General features: G+C 52.3%; 1 protein-coding gene across 2 annotated transcripts in view; it reads right to left on the bottom strand.

Moving 5' to 3' along the window:
• Positions 1 to 14,297, bottom strand: part of KCNN1 (potassium calcium-activated channel subfamily N member 1) — a 51,173-nt gene that overhangs the window by 13,078 nt on the left and 23,798 nt on the right. For both annotated transcript variants that reach the window (XM_074939535.1, XM_074939536.1), the window contains exon 4: positions 9,480 to 9,898. In XM_074939535.1, coding sequence (XP_074795636.1) covers positions 9,480 to 9,898 — 419 coding nt within the window. The remainder of the gene's footprint in view (positions 1 to 9,479; positions 9,899 to 14,297) is intronic.

Raw genomic sequence — 14,297 nt, 5'->3', positions numbered from 1 at the left:
GGCCTTAGACTCCAGGGATTGGATCTGTTTAAAAGATGGATGCTTTCTGAAAATCTCCCTGCAAACTTTAGATGGCACAAAAGAGCCATTTGGTGTCAATGTGACACACTCTGGCTACTGACGAGACTTTAGGGGAATGGGATATGCAAACAAAGCTTCAAACAGAACCATCCAGGGGTTCGAGTTTTAAAACATGACAATCGGCACTCATGTAAGACAAAGAGGTGGCAGCTAAGGTCTTCTGCTGCCTTGAGCGTCTCTTTCGAGGTCGCTGGAGTTGCAGTTTTGCATTAATAGCTGGCTGCCCAGTACTGCTTCCTTGTAAGATTTGCTTGTGGGGTTCAGGCTGGAGTAATTTCTCTAATGTCAGCTGGGGGTGCTCTGCACTGACACCCATGTCACTGAAATCAGAATTTGGCCCAGCGTCATTAAATGAAACAAAAGCCCCCCAAAATGCAACTCGACAGTTGTCAGGTACGTAAAAAGTCCGGCAATTCCAAAGGACAGCTCCGTGGCAATGAGCAGCCAGTGTGTGAGCAGAGCAAAACCCTCCCTGGGAGACCTGAAACATGACTCAACACAGCCCAGGTCTGGGGGAAAGTTGGGGCAGAATTAAGCCTTTCAAAAGCCGCATGGGTAGAACTTTGAAACAGAAACTCAGTTTGAAACCAGTTTCAAACCCTTGAAAACTCAAACCAATGAATACATCCGAGGAATAAATACCAGGGAGGGAGGGGAGTTATTTAAGTTAAGCAACAATGTGAACACAAGAACAAATGGAGGTAAACTGGCCATCAACAAGTTTAGGCTTGAAATTAGATGAAGATTTCTAACCATGAGAGGAGTGAAGTTCTGGAGCAGCGGGGGCAAAAAACCTAACTGGCCGCAAAACTGAGCTTGATAAGTTTATGGAGGGGATGGGATGATGGGACGGCCTACAATGACATGTAGCTGATCAGCGACTGCTAGCAGCAAATATCTCCAATGGTCAGAGATGGGACAGGAGCTGGGGAGGGCTCTGAGTTACTACAGAGAATTCTCTCCCAGGTGTCTGGCTGGCGGGTCTTGCCCACATGCTCGGGGTCTAACTGATCGCCATATTTGGGGTTGGGAAGGAATTCCCCCCCTGGGTCAGATTGGCAGAGACCCTCGAGGTTTTTCGCCTTCCTCTGCAGCATGGGGCACGGGTCACTTGCAGGTTTAAACCAGTGTTACTGGTGGATTCTCTGTAACTTGAAGTCTTTAAACCATGATTTGAGGACGTCAGTGACTCAGCCAGAGGTCAGGGGTCTATTACAGCAGTGGGTGGGTGAGGTTCTGTGGCTTGCAATGTGCAGGAGGTCAGACTAGATGATCACAATGGTCTCTTCGGACCTTAACATCTCTGAGTCTCTAATTAGGCACAGCTCTCTGACAACACGCCGTACTTTCTAGTATTACTGTATCCAGTCCCTTTCTGTTCTATTCTTCCTGACACTATGTGGTAAATTAAACTACATTTATGCCCACTGTAAGGCCCCTTTAGACCCCCAGACGGGTATAAAGGGGCCTTGGTCTCAATTTCCGAGTTGCTCAGCTAAGCTCAAGGCCTTAGCCTTGTGTATAGGGGTGAATTTTCCCCATAAGCACAGCAGATGGGGAAGGGCTTCTTTCCCCTCTTAGTTTGCAGGGTAACAGTCTCTCTGCAATTTAACATCGCTAGGCCAAAACCACTCCTGGAACCTGCCCTTTTACCTTGCAGGTGAGTTTGACAGAGGCTATAGCTCAAACATTGACGCAAAGAGAGTGACCAGCTGTGTTCACTCGGCCAGCCCGCACTGCAGCACCCGGGTGTGGCTGACTCATTGGATGAAGATAAATGGCAACTTAGAGCATCGGTTTACAGACCCCCCCGCTTTCATGACCATGTGGGGGATCACGTTGGGAACAGGAGATCTACACAGCAATTGCACAGTGGAACAATCCATCAAGGTGTGAGGGCGGGAGGGGGAAGCCGGGTGTGTTAGAAATCAACCTGACACGTGTGCAGAACACAGATGTGGCATGTAAGTGAGATGCCAGGCACATGTATGACACAGGTGGCCAACCACATGCCTCTGTCCCAGGGGACATTCTATTCCAGCATTCGCAGAGGGGGGAGAAACTCGCACCTGATACAACCTCTTAGCGGTTTAGCCATGACATTTTGCGGATGGGTCTGAACCGGGGAGAACAGAAATCTGCAGAGGGGGGAGAGCAAAACATCTGAAAGGTGGTATGAAGGTGAAGGAAAGTGCTTCACAAATTACCTGTGCCCTCTGTGAAGTTCAGTGAGAATTAAGTCTCCAAAGGACCTTGAGGGATCAATTAATAATAATTCTGCCTTTCGTATTTTTTCCCAAGGATCTCAAAGCACATGAAATTAATTTCACCTCACAACAGCCCCAGCAGGTGCAACATCCCCTGTTTTACAGGTGGGGAAACCGAGGCACACAGGTGGGGAAGCCTGAATCAAAGAGTGAGTTGATGGCAAAGCTGGGAATAGAACCCAGGAGTCCTCAAACTCTAGCCAATCAAAAGGGTCAGATACTGAGTCAGCCAATCCACACAAACCAGTTGAAGCTACAGAATTGGGTAGATCTACCTAGCTAAGTTTGTAATCAGGATGCCCGTCACCGTGGTATATAGGTATCTGAGATCTCAGGAGAACATGCTCTTGTACATAATTTCCTGAGATTCTTGCTTCTGGAGGGAAACGTCACCAGAAGTGGCCATTCCTGGAGGGATTTGCGCTCTTTGCGTCCCAGCAGGAAGCATAAAGGCAGCGCAAATCCAAACATTTCAGAGCCACGCAGAGAAAACAGAAACTACTTTCAAGTTTGGACAAAGATTCTGAACTTTGGCTTCTCACTTCAACACCTAAGAGACACCCACTTGGTTTCCGAAGACCACCAAGCCAGCCCTGAGAGGATAGCTACTTTCAAGCCACGGCTGATTTGCTTAGGTTCCAACTAACAACCTAGATATAAAGCATTTTGTGAGCCGCTAGGTCAAAGCTCCACAGTGGAGGTGCAAGAAAACCTCCCCCCACTGATTTGTGCTGCCCTTGGCCCACTAGTCCTCAACTGACTTCCACGAGTCATTTTTGCTGGGGCTGATGTCTTTGGGTCGCAATCATCTTTGTCAAAGCTGGGATTGGAGTGGGAGGCTGTGGGGGTGGGAATGGACAGTGGGGTGAAATTCGCTCTTGTGCAGAGAGCCAGCATTTAGACTTAGACATGACTTAAGCCCTGTTTTTAAGGGCATAAGTGGGACATAAGTGGTTTGTGGGACTTACACAGGCTTCTGCACCAGGCTGAATTTCAGCCTTAGTGAAATGAATGTCTTCCCATCTTTGGCTACTTGAGCCTTGTGCAGAGGAGCCAGTGACCAGGAATAGCACCGGGGACTGCGAGGGTGGCTTTCTCTACCTCAGCAGGGCTCTGAAGACTCTCTCCTGCCCATCTTGACCCGCCTCACTCCCGCCCAACTGTATCTCAGCACTGAGACACAATTCCAGGGGCGGTGTTCTTTTGAAACCTGCATCTAATGAGTTAACACCAAATGCTTCTGTTTGAGATGTCTGCCCGGCCTCGAAACCCTGAGTGCAAAATTTCACCGGGGAAAAAAAGTGAACCCAGAAAATGAAAAACAAAACAAAACAGGGCTCCCAAGGGAAAAAGAGGCTGGTTAGGGGTAGTAAAAACCCAACCCAAAATAACCGGTGCTGAGCAGTGTTGCAGATCTTGCCAGACTCGTCAAAATTCTGCAGCAGGGCTCCAGAGGCATGCAGGGGAGGGAAAAAGGAGAGAAGAGAAGAGAATGTAAAACTCAAAACAAAAATAAAGGGAAAAGAATGAGAGAGAGAGAAAGAGAGAGCCCCAGACCAGTCAGAAATCAGATTCAAGCAATAGGAGACTTGGAATTTAGGATTGCTGCGTTCCTCAGACAGACCCCCCTGCCCCATTCAGATCCCTACAGTCAGACATGCCCCGGCCTTCCCAGCCCCTGCCACCCCCCCAGTCTCATGCATTCGCACTCAGAAGGGAGTTTTGCAGAAAGGGTGGGGTGAACCTTTGAAAGTTTGGCTTGGAACCTCAGTGGGGAAGGGAACTGCAGCAGCAAAGCACTATGGGAAAAATACTGCTCATCTGCTGGCAGAAAGGAGATGATGTGGTGAAGCATTATGGGTAAAAAAAAATCTTGGTGTAACAGGTGGGTCTCCTGTAGATGCCTGGATCGATGAACGGGTGCAGGAGCAGCTGGAATGAAGGCACTGAGCTGTTAATTTCACCCCCATCCCCACCCCATCCCCTCTCTCCCCGGCAGGCTAACTTGGCCACGGTGGAGTGGGGCTAAGGTAAGACCTTACTTTCTTTAAAAAGAATCATTCCTGAGCTGACTCCCACTAGAGACAGCTGCAGGAGGAAGCAGCCATGGTGAGAGGGCATTACATGGCAGCATTTGCTATGGGGAAAAATTCAGGCCTGGCCGGGGATCTGGCCAAAGCCTAGGTACCACGTGAGTCCCGCTTACACCCCTTGGCATAAGTGGGACTTAAGTGGTGCCCAGGCCTCATGTTGAGCCTCTACCCAGAGACAAAGGTCACCCTCGCGGGGCAAAGGAGTCCAGAAGTGCCAGCTCACTGACTTGGTTTGAATGTGATTGAGTCGGTTTCTAAGGGGCCCCCTGCACCGTGCACAGCAGGTGAAAACCTGGCCCTAATGCAGAGTCTTCCTCCGTCTCTTCGCCTTCTCTCTAGCCCTCATTTCCCTCTTGATTGCAGGGATTGCTCCTGGGACTCTTTTAGAGCATTTGACTTGCGCTGCTAAAGATGGAGAAATGCTGAGCAGCTGAGCAGAGAGAAAGGCCTTTGGAGACATTTTAGCCAAATCCTCATTCATTCTATAAATAACGAGGAGTGAGCGTTTCCTTTCCAGCCGCTCTTGATTGTCTTGATTCTTTTCCAGGTTTTATTGCTGCATCCACATAGTAAGAAATGGAACCACCTGTGCTTGACTCATTTTGCTGTATGGAAACCACAGCCGCAGACTGTGAACCAGAGCACGGCTGCTTGAGCGCCATCTAATAAATTGGCACCGTGTGAATGATTTGGAATGCATCATTTATGCAACAAATTTTACCCTTTTTTTTTTTGCTTCCCTTCCATTTATGACTCAATGGGAAAGCGTGAGATTCCGACCCGTGTCCGTTGTTTGTAAATTCATCTGTGGATCAGGGAGAATGCTTCAGAAAGTCACCTGGTATCTTCTCTGGCCTGTGATTGGACAGCTTGTGTCACTGACCTATACTTCCCGCATTGACAGATCTCCAGCTAATTGTTCAATGAATTGTGCACCAGTGCAGAATGTTACCACCTTGTATTGGGAGCCTTGTACACCCTCCTTTGCCCTAGGGCAGTAATTTTCCACCTTCTTTCATTTGCGGCAGACCCCCTAAAACATTTCGAATGGAGGGGCAGACCCCTTTGGAAAGCTTAGACATAGTCTGCAGACCCCCAGGGGTCCACAGACCACAGGGCGAAAACCACTGCCCTAGGGTAAGGGACTGCACAAGAGACAGATTAATGGTGGACTGAGCCCCTCATTGGGAATTCATTCGGCTACTATTCCCCCTAATGTTCCTTTTCACGAGGATCCGTGTTAGTAAAGCCAAAGATCTCAGACCTTCGTGAAAGGCAAACACCAAAAGGGCATAGCTCAAAATTTGCTTTGGAATCTGAGTAAGAATTTTTTTTCACTATTTCCTCAGCTCTAATTATTCCTGGACATTTCTCTGGAGCCCATCACCCTAATATCTAGCCTGGACGTGAGGAGCTAGGCAGGGGGTATTGGTGATCTTCAGATTCAATCACTATTGGTGTGAGCGAGGGGAAAGTTAGGAATCTGTCAGTAGGATCAATGCTCTATTATATTTTGGTGCATGATAACCAAGCAAGGGGTGGTGGAGTAATTGACTATTTACATAGCACCATAAGTGTGCATGGAGCCTTAAAGGGACAGTGTCCTTGCTCGACTACTACTAAAAGGTCTTTTTTTCCCGATAGGACCTTTCACGTTTACACATATTAAAACATTCCCATGGGAGAGGTAAATATTTGTATCCTCCTTGTTTTTCAGATTGGAGAAACTGAGGCAGAGAGCAAGCGAGGAAGTAACTTGCCCTCAGGGTCACATGGCAGGCCAGGGGCAGAGCTGAAAATAGAATCCAGCAGTCCTGGCTCCCACACCCCTGCTCTAACTGCTAGACCGTGCTGCTGCCCTGCTCACTCACTGAAAAGCCGACTGCGTCCGAGATGCAATGCACTAAATTCAGCTGCAGTGACGTTTCCCTTTGGCACCCTGGTGCAGCCCAAGGTAACGTCACACAACGTTACAAGAGGCAGCCGACAAGCAGGGCCCGGGGTGGGGGTGCGCAGGGGAGCGGGACACGACTGCTCTGACATGGTGGAGCTGGACCTTGAGCAGCCTCCAAGCGGGGCTCGACGGGGAAAAGGTCACATAGCTCCAGTCTCTCTAGTGCTTGCGTAAGGCCTGAGTGGTGCTCAGATCCCACCGCTGCTGTTCCTCACTGAGAAATGACACCGGGCTAATAGCCAGGCACTAATCGCCATTTTGCCTCCGCCACGAGCACAGCGGCAGCAGCTGATGGCAGCGCCTGTGCTGACCCCACCCTACCCTGCGGTCTCTGTGCTGGCCCCCCTGCGTGGGCAGCTGCAGCAGGGCAGGGCTGAGGGGGGGAATTCCCCGTCTCCCTGACGCCTCCCACTGGCCCTCTCATTGTTTTTTAATTTTATCCTGCAAAAAGCATTTTAAATCCAACTGAGCGGCTGGTGAGAGGGGCCAGACTGGCATCCTTCAGGGCCGGGGTCCCTCGGCAAGCTGGCACAGCGTGGGGGACTGGAGGGCAGGTCTCCCCTAAGCTGCACCATGCTGGTAATTGGCCTCACCTCCATGGGGCGAGAAGTGAGTTCAGTCTGTGGGTCGTGTGGTCCCTGGCCTCAGTGCTGACCCAGGGTTCTCTCACTTTTCTCAGAGAAAAATGTCATCCTGGCAGCTGAGCTCTGACAACTCGTCACATCTGCCACAGCAGTGAAATGCAGCTCAACGGAGAGACTGGTGCAGACTGTCACCGAGAACTTCTGGGCTCTATTCCTGGCACTGCCATTGACTCCCTGTGTGGTCTCAGGCATGTCACCGCCTCATTCTGTGCCTCAGTTTCCCAATCTGTACAATGGGGATGATGCGCACCACCTGTTTCCCAGGGAGGGCTTTTGAGGAGTCTGGAAAGCACGTTGAGCTCCCCTGGTGGAAGGCACTAGAGAAAGGAACAGGATTGTTGTGTAGTCATGGATTCTCCACGCTGAATGTCATCTGGATTTTTGCAGTCAGGGCTGGAACCAAACGCAGCAACCAAGAAACAAAGGAAATACCAGCCTCGGAAGGTCCGGAACGGCATTTGCTTCCCTGGAGAAGGCCCTGTGTTTGTGCCTGCCCGTCCCCAGAGTGCAGAAGGTGCAGGAGTCTGTGGTCCTGTTGCATATATTGCAGTGACTCCCGCATCGCAAGGGGGTGTGGGCCATTGGACACAGGGCTACCCCCAGCGCAGACGTTCGCTCCAGCGACAGAAGGGGTTTTCCATTGCGGCAGGATCTCCATCTCCCCAAGCGGTGCTAGTGAATTCAACAGAAACATCCGTCCACTGACCCAGCCACATCTACACCGGGGTGAGGTCAGCACCGCTCCAGCGCTCAGACGGATGCCATTTTTCACACCCCTGAGCGACGTTTTAACTGTAGATCAGGCCACAGAGAGGGGCTAGCCCCGCGGAGGGGAGCTGGGCAATACGTCCGCTTCCCCTGTGGCTGGCTCTTATGAGAACTGGCTGCCCAGCCCCGGCGCTTAGAGCCCTGGTGCCTGGAGTTTGACTCCATCTGAGCCAGAAGGCAGATCTTGGCCCTGTGGAGACGCTGCAGTTCTGACGCTAGGGGTACGGCTCTATAGGGCGTGCAAGGAAACATCCCCCCACCCCAAGGCCGGGGACTCTGATGCACTGAAGGGTCAATCTGTTGGCGGTGGAGGCCTTGCGATAAGGAATGCCGAGGTGAGACCACCCCCAGAGGAGGGGGTCTCCTCCCTCCAGAGCACCTGGCCATGCCAAGGAAAGCTGCCTCCTGCCACTAAAGGGTTAACAGCCCAGCTCCTGGCCTGCGGTCCGCAGGGATGGGATGGGAGCCTTCGGCAAAGCATGAGGAATCCACGCCTGGAAACACCCTCCTGTGGCGAGCTCTTCCCAAGGGAGGAGGTCGAGGGAAGAAGTGGCGCTGGATTCCTGGGCACACCTGGAATGGCCTCGGGGGGGAGGGCAGAATGTCGGAGGCACCTGCCCCCGTCACAGTGAAATGCAGAGGTTCCAAGTGAAATGGCTCCAGCCTGCTTTCAAGGTTCACGGCCCCTTTGCTACGAACTGGATCCCCACCCCCGCCTCCTCCCACCCCGCCAGCTGCAGCTAATCTTAAATTCTTGGCAGGCGCAAGGCTCGGAAGTAGGAGGCAGCTCCCCGTGCAGGATTGGGGCTATTGGTTTCTAGGAAGGAAGACTCACAGTTTGTCCCTATGAGCAGCATAGCAATTAGAGAGGGAAAACAAGAGCAGATTAATGAGCAGTCCCGGTGCAGAGGAGAAGGGGCAGACAGGAGAGGAGAGGAGAGCGGAGAGCGCACACGCACACCCCCACGCACACCGTTCGGGTCCCTTCCGACTGCTCCGCAGGCTCGGGTGCAGCTGAAGGGGCATGCGTCAGTCACGCGGCGCTCGCTCCCTTAAACACCAGAGCTCGGGACGCGCTCCCTGTTTGATGGGATCCACCCAAGCTAAAGAGGAGGCAAAGGGCCAGATGCCCAGCTGGTATCCATCGGCCCAGCTCTGCTGGAATCAATGGGATCAGAGCCCAGCGGGTGTACATCAACCTGGCCTTGGCCTCTAGGATCCCAGCTCCATTGATTTCACTGGCTGAGGCTGTGGCCCATGGGTGTGCCTGAGATGACCGAGGTGGGTTATTGTGGTTCCTCCTTGAGTGGAACAGCGTGGGGCTGTCAGCCTCCAATGACCAGACCGTGCCCAGCGGCCTACCAGACAGTGGGGCTTTCGTTCAGGCAGGAGGTTGCTTTCCCATCCAGAGGCTGTGGGTTCACTCCCTGCTGCTGACCCTTGTTACATACGGCTGAAGCCGGCAGCAGCCAGCCAAAGGGCCCTTTCCCTCTCCTGGTGGGGGGATCACATATGCAGGGGTCCCTAGCTCTGGTCTATTTAAGGGAGCCCGGTGTGTCTCCAGCTGCACGGGAGGCATGCATCTCAGTGCCACGCCCCGGGGGGCCCGAGCCCCTCCAAAGGGCCCTTGTGCAGAGCCTGCCCCGCCCTCCGCCCGAGGAGGAGCCCTTACCTCTCGCACACGCGGACCGTCCAGGCGGCAATGATCCAGGAGGAGATGCTGAAGACCAGCAGCACGGTGCCGGGGCAGATGGTCATGAGGGTCTTCATGATGAAGCGGGTGTTGAAGTTGATCTTGTTGAGGGCGCCGATGCTGCGGGAGGAGGCGTCGGTGAAGAGCTTGCTATGGAGCAGCATGACGCGCCCGATCAGGTAGAGCCGCAGGAACATGGGGATGGAGAGGATGATGTCCACATCGGCGTCGGCCACCGAGGTGGTGTAGGTGAAGGCCAGCCGGGCTGTCCAGGTGAAGAGGTACTGGCCCGGGATGGGGTGGATGGCGCACACGATCAGCTCCAGGCTGATGAAAAAGATCCGCTTGTAGGTCATGGCTATTCTCCAGTCGTCTGCCCCGTTGTCCACCATGAAGAGCTGGGCAGGGAGAGGGGAGGGGGGTTAGAGGTAGGGGGTTGCTTTAGGATGGGTCGAAAGGCCCAGCAGCGGCTAACAAGGAGCAGGCCAGCGGTATGGTGTAGCGCCGGTGGGCTCTACGCCCAGCCCTGCTGGCTGACCTTGGCCAAGCCCCTTCCCCGCTCACACTGTGGGCTCTGCAGTGGCTGGCACAAGGGGCCCGGGGCTCAGGTGGGGTTCCCCAGGCTCCAGTACAAGCAGTGGCGAGAGGCTCTAGCCAAGGAGTAAGTTGTTAGCCCCAGCTGAGTTCAGCGTCTGCCCAGGAACAATTCCTGCCCTGCAGAGCTAACGCCCGAAATAGAGCAGGCAGCTGAAGGAAGGTTTGTTATCCCGCGTTTACAGGGGAGCCAGGAAGCAAGGCCTAGGAACTGACACACTTGGGCAGGCACCGAGTCACTGTAGAGGTGGGAATTGAACTCACCCCGCTCGGTGCCACCCCTGCCCATGAGAGCAGGCTTCCAGTCCTTTAGTGACACCCGCCTGGACTGGGGATATAACAAGGACCTTCCTGTTTTCCCCTCAAGCCCCCAGGGCCAGATGTGCAGGGCAGAAGGGGAGAGACGGGTAGCCGAACGAACCCTGCTCTAAATGCAATAGATTTATAGAGGGTTCGTATTGCCCATTGAGCAATGCATATTTTTCTTCTGCTTGTCATCGGCAGCAGGTCACATGTGGCTCAAGGCAATAATTGCAGCCAATCATAAAGTTTTAATGGGAAATCTCTGAGCAATTTAGCCCTGCATTATTCTTCTGGGACTCTGCCAGGCTTCTCCAGAGCCCACTCGGCCTTGGAACCGGGTGGGAGGGCTCTCAGGCGGAAGCCCTGCCCAAAGATGGATTCCCCATGTGCCACCTGCAACAGCTGGAGCTGTTCGGCTGAGTAATGACTGTACGCATCACCCAGCCCAAAGCCACTGCTCGCACATCTGCTTCTGCATCAGCTTTGCTGGCAGGCTCTCGTCCCAGGGCCTGCTGTGGAGATTTTCCAACTTCCTCTGCATTCACACAGGTTGCACAGAGCTTGCTGGCTTTGTCTGTCAAGTCAGGGTGGGGCGGCCCCTACGCAGGCCCCTCTCTCTGCTTGTCTATCCATCGCTCTCACTAGCTCCCGACAGTAACCATGTCTCAGCGCGACTACAGATAAACAACCTCCCAAAGGGACTCGGGGCATGCCTACCCCGCAGCTGGAGCAGCCAGACCTGCACTAGCTCTGAACAACCTCAGGCACTAAAAACAGCCACGTGGCCACTACAACGAAACGGGCAGGCCGCCCCAAGTACATTCCTAGCGTCTCGGGCGGGATCGCACTCAGGGCAGCGAGCCCCTCCCACCGCTCAAGCCACCACGGCTACACTGCTCTTTTCGCGCACAAGCTCGCTCAGAGCTAGCCCCGGTATGTCCGCCTGAGCTGGAGTTTACACCTGCCAGCTCAAACGTGGACGTACCCTCGGGCCTGATTCTCCATTGCTTTGCCCCTGCTGACGTCATCTGGGGCCAGATTTGGGAGCAGGGAACAGGGGAACTGTGAGAAGGTGCCGCACTCGACTGATTTAACCTGTGTCCTTGCTGCAAAGGAGGTGGGTTACCAGAGGGCAGCAGCCGGGCTGTAGCCTGTATCCCCAGCCCAGCCAACTAGTCCAGGGTTAAAGTACCACGGAACTCAGGTGAGAGGTTTGGGTGTAAGTTAGAGGCAGCTCTGGAGTCAGAGCCTGGTTAACTCTGCAGAGAAACAGACCCAGGAATTTACAATATCCCCCAAAAGGGTAGGCACCTCACTCCCTTACATGCCTCTGGAAATCCCCCTAAGCTCCTGTCTGCATCTTTAGCTGCTCATATATCTGTGTAAATCTGGCCCTTACTGCTGTGTAAAATGCTACCAGATCAGAGGAGTCGTGGTTTGATCTCTGGACAAGTGTAAATGACTGTACAGGCCCCAGTGGAACCCCGTTTATCCGATCTAATTGGGATCGGGGCCGGATCGGATTTTCAAAAATTCTGCTAATCAGGAGGGCCCCGCAAAACTAAGTTACATGCTTCAGCCCCAGGCGGCAGGGCTCTGGCTGTCAGCACTCCGCACATCTTGCTGGTGTGCAGTCAACGAGCTAAGATATTCAGTGTTGCCAGTTTTCAGGGTTTGAGCAGGAGTTTCGCAATATCTGGTGTCCCGGCTTCCGGAATTTGGTGATTTTGTCAGAATCTTGCTGGTTATCTTTTTTAAAGAAAGCAAGTTAATTTCTAGCCCCCGTGATTGCAAAGAAAACCTTGAAAATGTGAAAAGAAAAGGAGTACTTGTGGCACCTTAGAGACTAACCAATTTATTTGAGCATGCGCTTTCGTGAGCTAGAGCTCACTTCATCCGATGTGAAGCGCATGCTCAAATAAATTGGTTAGTCTCTAAGGTGCCACAAGTACTCCTTTTCTTTTTGTGAATACAGACTAACACGGCTGCTACTCTGAAATCTTGAAAATGTGACTAGAGCGAAACCCCAAAGGCTGAAAACCCCAAAGGCAAACGAGCGGCAAGCCCACAGCATTGTTATTTTAAGCCAATCTCAATATTTTGGGAGCTGGACTCATGAGGTTTGAACATTCGGGGTTGGCCAGCCCGCAGATTTCAAGTGCTACTTAGTCTTCTTGCCAAGGTTTAGGATTTTCCAGCCATATTTTCCTAGGTTGATCGGTATTTCCTTGTGTTGCCGTGCGAAAAGTCCCCGCAAAGTGAAATTAAATACACAGCAGGTGAGGAAATAGCAGCTGTACAGATCCACAGAGCTGCATCCCAGATGGCAGGACTCATCTGAGACCGGCCTCTCTCTTCCTGCTGTGCAGAATGGGAGAGCTCGCTTTCCTTCAATTAAGGCATTAAAATCCAGCTCCCTAAGCTCTTAAAGCATTACCATCGACTTTCTCCTGGCGAAGCTGCGGCTGCAGGGTGAATGCTGTGACTTCTCCTAACAGCTGCTTGGGGACACAGAGCTCAGCCATTGTAGAATGGATGGTGCTTTGCCTTAAGGGGACATGATCAAAGTCACATCGGGTGTAGCCGAGATGGTGGGCATTAACAGTAGGAGGAGAGTTTACTGCCCAAAGGAGCTAGATTGCAAACCAGAGGCAGCGCAGATAGGAGAGAGGTTGCTGTGGTGATCTTCAAATGGACCAGGTGCCAGGGTCAGAAAGTCCCTGGATAAAAAAAAACAACTGATTTTTGCTGTATCTGCTCCTTCCATTCATCTCTCCATGGCACCAGGTGCCATCTCTGAACACTGGAGACTTTTGTTTTCCTCTCCAAACCCAGCTAGAAAATCCTGTTATCAAGTACAATTCAAGCTCCAATTCTGCAACCTGTTCGGCGTGGATGGAACCTGCTGGGTCTACGCAGAGCTCTGCTGGGCTGGTTCTCCATGGCTCTGCACCTTGTGTGGTCACCTACCCCAGGGCAGCATGTAAATCGCTGACATGCGAGGGCATGGGGTGGGATTGCAGCTTGTGTAGATGGACCCGAGCTCCCGTTCATCTAGCTGGCGCGTGTACTGGAGCAGCCAAAAGGGGTCCCCAGTTTGAGAGGGCCCCCAAACGACCTGGTGCGTGGGATCGTAGTGCCATTCAGGCTTGGCCTGGCAGTCCCCCCATCATGGCAGAGGGAGGGCTGGGCCAGACCTGAGTGGCGCTGCGACCCTGGGTAGCAGCTCCCAATGCCTGGGGCGGAAATCTGGGCTCAGCCCCGCAGGATAGAAGCCGAGCCACTCTGTGGGGTACGTGCAGTGGGAGCTTGTTCTCGGATTCCCCCTCCCCCGACACTCAGCAGGAATTTTTTTGGAAGGGTGAGGGTTCTAGATTTCAGATTTTGCCCCGGGTGCCCTAAAAATCACAGAAGGAATGCACCAGTGCTAAAGCCTTCAAACATCATGAATCAGATTGCAAAGAATCATGAGATTTTTAAAAAAAATAATGCATTTTGGGTTGTTCTCTTTTTACAAAAGCTGAGCTTCTCAGGTAATCACCTGACTCCAGCACCTGGTACTTTAAGGAAAAACACTACATATTGCAAGGCTCAATAAAAATCACCAGAGCTGGCAACACTGTCAGTATCTGCAACGCACACACCAGGGTTTCTTGCTAGAACATGAAACTGATGAGATCTTTTCCTTGTCCCAGACTAGTGAAATGCAACAAGTAAATAAAGAACAAAAGATGACAGGCATATACAGCTTATAATTTAATAGTAACAAGCAAATACAGCTTGTTTTAACATTAATAACCTACCGGCTAATTCGTCATACAGGGAAGGACGTTTTTTAAGATGTGATGTTGCACCTTTATAATGAATGTTGTCATGCCAACCTTAAGCAGGAAGCCGCCT

The sequence above is a fragment of the Natator depressus genome, chromosome 25 (genome assembly GCF_965152275.1).
Source record: "Natator depressus isolate rNatDep1 chromosome 25, rNatDep2.hap1, whole genome shotgun sequence".
NCBI lineage: Eukaryota > Metazoa > Chordata > Testudines > Cheloniidae > Natator > Natator depressus.
The sequence above is the reverse complement of the archived record's forward strand: the minus strand, read 5'-3'. Positions and strand labels throughout refer to the sequence as shown.